Consider the following 6,825-nt stretch of genomic DNA (forward strand, 5'->3'; position numbering starts at 1 on the left):
CATAGATAATTACTTCAACTGCTGCAGTCTACAGTCTGTTTTATTCAGGAAGGAACACAGCTGCTTCACTCCAGGCATTCCTAGATTGTTATCACTCAGATCCAGATCTATCAGGTGTGAAGGATTGGAGTAAAGCGCTGATGATAGAGCAGCACAGCCTTCCTCTGCAATGCTGTTGTTATTTAGCCTGAAAACAGAAATTATGAACATAAGATTTATGAACTTGTTCAGTGGATAGTATTTCTGTGAAAATTAGTGTTGCAGTCTTTATTTGGAAATCTTGTCTTTGTCTCAGGGAGAAATGGACTCCATTCGAACTTGAGATCAACAGAGTTCAGGGAGACTATATGGAAATCAACATGTTTAACATTTCAACTCTATTTTTTCCATTAAAGTCACTGCATACAGGGTAATGTAGGCCTTGCAAAATCTTAGCTTCTTGTAGCATAACACAGGCAATTTAAAACACGCTTATACCTATGCTGCAGAGATTGTATTATGATGAGAGTGCAGGGTTAACATAGTATGAGCTTACTACCCTTTCTAAAAAACTGACTGTGTTCACGCTGAAGCAAATCCAGGTTTCCAATGTTATACCTTTTTATATATATATGTAATTTTCAATAAATAACATTTAACATTTAACATTAAATTCTGACTGGACATTGTGATGTGCTAATCAATTGAGCAGTGAACAGAGTTTTTAAGTGCTGCACACATTAAGGTTTCATTTTAAGTTCTGGGGTGGATTGCTCATAACATCCAAACTAACCCATCATATGAGTAGTGTTTTATTGTTACACAAGAAATAACAAAAAATCGAATTGGCTGCATAATTCAGCTTTATGTTTAAATGACTGGCAGTTTCCTTATTTAGATGTTTTATTTCTTGTGCAAGTGACGGAGTACAACTGTATTATAGGGGTTGCAGGACTAGTATTTTTTACTAGTATATTAGTTGTTCGAAAAAGAAGTCGACTAGTCGTAATTTGCATAATTAAAGCAAAAAAACTTGGGAGGTCGCTAAATTATTTATTTATTTATTTTAGCCATGTCTAATGCTGATTAACACAAATACGTCAAATATTATTTAAACAACAACTGAACAGGCTCCAAATTACACCTCCAAATTCAATTTGTCTTTGGCATTGCCTTTAAAAAGGAAAATTGATACATTAACAAAGTGATACAGCTGCACAGGATCTTAAACCTTGTTTCTCACAGTGCATATTTCAACATGGAGCATAAAGGAGCGCCATAAAATTTAGATTAAAAATATCTTCCTTATGCAGCCAATAAAAAACTCTCCCACTTTTAGCATCATCACACCTTGCGTTCTTGGATTCCTTTTCAGTACCACTTTAAAATAAGACTACCTTTATAATGGATTTATTAATATTTATAAATTAGGATGCAAATACTTTAAAACCCATTAATAAGCAGTTAATAAATATATAACAACACAAATAAAAATGGCAACAATGAGCTGATTTGCAAAATAGTGTTTCTTCACTTATTTCTACTGTCAAACCTCAGATCTTTCTAGATCCTGATCTTACTATGTGTTTTCCATTAATCAGCCTTTAAACCAGTAATATTAATATATTTGTAATTATGTGTAACTATTTACTATTAATTAAATTACTAAGTTGAATTAAATGACTGAGTAAACAACGGATCACTGATGCCTTTTTTTAATTGACGTGTTGTAAATGCTTATCAAAGGTTTTCAAGGCATTTACAACCTAATCATTAATAAGTAATAATCTAATTTATAAACCATTTATAAACCCTTTAAAGTGGTACCCACATTATATAATCTTATAATCTTATAAATTAATTAAATTTAGTGCTTGGAATTTTTTGTATTTATTAAAACAAGCATATAGCGCTAAATAGTGCTGTCCCATTCCTTACCAGGTGAATTAAAGATGCTGACAGGTTTTTTTTAGTGTCATTATTATTAATTATTTATTCATTTGTGGGATTTTTTCTACATGTATATTTGGTCCCGCTCCCCCATCACCCTCATATTTTGACAGGTCCGTGAGTGCATGCCTCTGCCTGCATCTTTGCTGTTGCTTTTTCTTCATCCAACTAGTCGACTGTTCCCCAAGGTGGTAAGTGCTAGTCGACTAGACTATGCAACCCCTACTATACTGTGGTGTCTACTTATAAGAAGCATGGGTGCGTATTCTGTAAACATATGTTTTTAAAAGCACTATTTAAAAAAGTACTTAATTTAATGGAACTGTACAATGGACTTGATGCTTATTAAAAATAAAAAAATACATTTTTAAAAAATCGTACTGTTTACTGCAGTTAACTGAAAATTAGTTTTGAAACTTTTCTATAGCATTAATTAGCTACAACAGGTTACTGTAATCCATTTTTTAGCTAATCATTTATTGATTTTTTAATAAAGTGAAAGTCAACTTAATGTTTAAAGTAATGATTCACAAAAACAAAAAAGAACTTGAATATTTATAAATGTATATAATACAATTATTTTTATAATAATTAAATATTATTATAATAAAATTAATTCCATTTAATGTACATCGTGCAGCGTCCTTTTATTACCGCAATTCTGAAATAAGCATGAGCTGTATCCTTACCGGTGAAGGCAATCCCATGATGCATTTCATGTTCGGTTAAAATGCTGCCGAACGAGAGAGCTGCCTTTAAAGGCAATGACTACTTAGGCAGTTTCCTTTAGATTGGACCTCAGCAAAAATGTTTTTTATCAGACTCAGCTACAGCAGTTTTGACTATAACACGAGTAAACATAAAATGTTGTCTTCAGCAACATAAATGTTTTTTTTCCTAAATTATTGTCACACCCCACCCCCGCCAACCTACACATAGATGAATATTACAATAACTACATATTATCTGTCTTGACTTAATTATGTGAACTTAATACACCTTAAAATCCCACAAACACAGCTACAAATGACAAAAGAATAGTTTTGATACTTACAAGAAATCCTTGTTAATTTAGTTAATTTAGTACTAATTATTAAATTATTATTATTTCTTCATTTATTTCTATTTGTTGTTGCAGTTTGGAAATGTATTTTGTGAATTTAAATATATAACTTATCCAAAAAAGGCAAGCAATTGGTCATTCATTATTATGTGAAATGTCTTATTTTTTCTTGTGTATTTTTAATTAGTCTTTAAGCAAACAAATATGTTTATCTGATTACTCGAATAATCTTATCAATTTTTCAGTAGAGTACTCGATTACTAAAATAATATCTGTAGATAGCTGTAGATCTAAAATATTATGTAATAATTTACATGCACCTATTGTCACCCCTTCTCTGAAGGGTTAGAAGGGCCTTACTGCAAACCACTGAGTTTGAGCTTGTTCATTTTGCTAAATATAAAATTAACCAAGTGTAAAATCACTGCTGCCAAGTAATGAAATCGTTTAACAATCTACAATCATTTATATTTCTCTTTGCATGAATGATTGTACATTTACAATGACTTAAAGAAAACACACTACATACTTAAGTTTCTTGATTCTGCAGTGGGAATCCTTTAGTAGAGCAGAGAGCTTCTTCATGCCTGAATCTCCTTGTATTTTTCCACTCAGATCCAGCTCTCTCAGCAGTAATGGGTTTTTTCCCAGATCTTTAGTCAGAGAAGTACATATTTCCTCTGCATCAGAGCTGTTCAGCAGCCTAAAAAATAATATTCAGATTGATGACATATTTATCCAATATCAGCATATTTCTTTTCTTTCCGAAATGTTCAAAATACTGCATCCCCCCTTACATTAGTACCCTTATTTCAAACAAATACATTTTCATTTAATTAGAAACATACACAAAATCATCTCTGTAATTGGGACCACAAATGTTTTTTATACAGTAACTTCTACTTAAACAACACAGATGTAATGACTGTTCTTCAATAAATTACACTACTAAATGTTTTAAATAGTTAATCAGATGTTTGGAGTGTAGAAACCTTATTGTTCTTGTGGAACAAGATGAATCAGTGAGCTTCTTCACTCCTGTGTCTCCTGGGTCATTTCCTCTGAGATCCAGCTCTATCAGGGGTAATGCAGGGTTTTTCAGAGCTGAAGCCAGAAATTCATATCCTTCTTCTGTTACACTGCAGAATGAAAGTCTGGAGACAAACATAGTCCGACTTTATTATAAGAGCATGACAAATATGATACACTTTAAACAGTGTGAAATGTGTGTTCTTTGTTGTGCTTCATGTGTTTTCTCATCCTACCAAATCTATTTTACCTACTAAAAATCTAACTACAGATCACAAACTGGCACTGACAAAAGAACACCAAGATTGGCAGATTCACCATTGGTGCCCTGTGCTCTTCACGTATGAAAGCAGGTTCACACTGAGCACATGTGACAGACGTGACAGAGTCTGTAGACACCATGGAGAACGTTCTGCTGCCGCAACATCCTCCAGCATGACCGGTTTGGCAGTGGGTCAGTGGTGGTATGGGGAGGCATTTTTTGGAGAGCCGCGCAGACCTCCATGTGCTGGCTAGAGGTATCCTGACTGCCATTAGGTACCGGGATGAGATTCTCAGACCCCCTGTGCAGGAGCCTGCCCAGGCGCTGTAGGGAGATCATACAGGCACGTGGAGCCACACACACTACTGAGCCTCATTTTAACTTGTCTTGAGGAATTTACACTGAAGTTGGATCAGCCTGTCATTGGATTTTCCACTTTGATTTTGAGTATGATTCCAAATCCAGACCTCCATGGGATAATAATTTTTATTTCTACTGATCATTTTTATTTTATTTTGTTCTCAACTCATTCCACTATGTAATAAATAAAGATTTTCACCTGGAATATGTTAATCAATGAGATCTAGGATGTGTTATTTTAGTGTTCCCTTTTTGTGCAGTGTATATACAGCTCTGGGAAAAAATAAAAGACCACTTAAAATATTTAGTTTCTTTGATTTTACCAAATTGAATACCTCTGGAATATAATCAAGAGGAAAATGGATGGTCACAAGCCATCAAACCAAGCTAAACTGCTTGAATTTTTGCACCTGGAGTGACATCAATTTATCCAAAAGCAGTTATCCATGTAAAAAAATAAAACAGGATTATTCCACCAAATATTGATTTCTGAACTCTTAAAACCTTATGAATATGAACTTGTTTTCTTTGCATTATTTGAGGTGTGAAAGCTCTGCATCTTTTTTGTTATTTCAGCCATTTCTACTTTTCTGCAAATAAATGCTCTAAATGACAAAATTTTTATTTGGAATTTGGGAAAATGTTGTAGAATAGAAGTTTATACAATAAAACAACAATGTTCATTTTACTCAAATATATACCTACAAATAGCAAAATCAGAGAAACTGATGTGTGTGTGTATCTGTTTGTGGGAAGCACACCCAGATGGGAGTGTAGATAGCAGAAGTTAAAACTGAGAGAAAATTCATAATAACGCATTGTCCTTAACTGTAAATTCAAATAATTTGATAAAATCGATTTATTGCCCAGCTCTAGTTAACATTATAATTACAACTCACTTCAGCCTCTGCAGTTCGCAGTGCTGATTCTCCAGTAGAACACAAAGCTGCTTCACTCCACAGTTTCCCATTTTATTTCCACTCAGATCCAGCTCTATCAGGTGTGAAGGATTTGAACAAAGAGCTGCTGATAAATCAGTACAGGCTTCCTTTGTAATACTGCAACTCTTTAACCTGCAGAGAGTGAGATGAAAAAAAGCTTCAGTTACTGGGTAACAAAAATGCTGTTTACATCTTAGACATTTAACCTTTAGCAGATGTTAACTCTAATATCATGTCATTCCATGTTAAAGGCTATGTAAAAATATTGCTGCTAAATGTTCTCAAGCAAACGCCAGATCTATTTCAATTAAAAATACTAAAAATACTGACGTAAGTTTTTTAGGTCTGCAGTGGGAATCTGCCAGTAGACCAGACAGCTGCTTCATTCCTAAGTCTCTGAATTTCTTTTCACTTAGATCCATTTCTGTCAGCAGTAAGGGGTTTGTTTGTAGAACTTTACAGAGAAAATGGAAGGCTTTCTCTGCAGCATCATTTTTCAGCAACCTGTAGAGAGAGAACCCAAGGTGCACAAACATAGCAAGGAAAAATGAGGTAAAATTTGTGCAGTCAGGAAGTTATTAAAACACTGAAATTTAAATATTACTGTTTATACAACATATATGACAACCTATCTCAAAGCCTAATTTAATAAACTAGATAAGTAAAGACAGCAAAAGGCTAGTATTTTTTATAAACCCACAAAAAAATTAACAGAATAATGTTATCAGAAATTAACCATATATTATAAATCTCTATAAATGTCACCTTAGTTTCTTCAGTTTATAGTTTGGATTCCTTTGTAAATCAGTGATCAGTTTTACTCCTGTGTCTCCAGGATCATTCCCTCTGAGATCCAGCTCTACCAGGTGTGATGAAGGGTTTAATTTCAGAGCTGAAGCCAGAGCAGCATATCCTTCCTGTGTGATGTTATTATCACTGAGACTGTAAAATAAAAGTTCTCATTACAATAAAAAAGGCATATCTTAAATACTTATCTTTCATTAGTGAGATCATCTTTACTGTTTATGCTTTACTTATAGCTTATCGCTTTCAAACAAAAATAACTAATTCTTTAGCACCATTGTCAAGCACACAGAGTTGAGCCGTTTATGAATCATTTAGCCTCCATTAACCACTAAGCATGAAGTAGCAACAAAAGTAAAATTCATTTCTTTAATAAAATACAATTGTAAAACGTAAACAAAAATATTTTTCAAATGATTCAATAATAATTTAAAAAT

At 33.3% G+C, this 6,825-nt stretch overlaps 1 protein-coding gene and 1 long non-coding RNA gene across 2 annotated transcripts in view; both read right to left on the reverse strand.

Annotated features, from left to right (window-relative positions):
- LOC111188383 (protein NLRC5-like) overlaps positions 1–181 on the reverse strand; it is a 55,330-nt gene extending 55,149 nt beyond the window's left edge. Inside the window, exon 1 of the mRNA XM_049466663.1 lies at positions 14–181. Coding sequence (XP_049322620.1) covers positions 14–78 — 65 coding nt within the window. The 5' untranslated portion in view covers positions 79–181. The remainder of the gene's footprint in view (positions 1–13) is intronic.
- A 3,357-nt stretch (positions 182–3,538) lies between these two features.
- Positions 3,539–5,558, reverse strand: LOC125782428 (uncharacterized). Its single transcript, XR_007425104.1, has 3 exons — positions 5,543–5,558; positions 3,985–4,146; positions 3,539–3,695 (listed from the first exon to the last, which is right to left on the reverse strand). It is a non-coding gene; the product is annotated as an uncharacterized LOC125782428 (long non-coding RNA).
- Positions 5,559–6,825: the final 1,267 nt, after the last annotated feature.

This window comes from Astyanax mexicanus, chromosome 17, assembly GCF_023375975.1.
Source record: "Astyanax mexicanus isolate ESR-SI-001 chromosome 17, AstMex3_surface, whole genome shotgun sequence".
NCBI classification, from domain to species: domain Eukaryota; kingdom Metazoa; phylum Chordata; class Actinopteri; order Characiformes; family Acestrorhamphidae; genus Astyanax; species Astyanax mexicanus.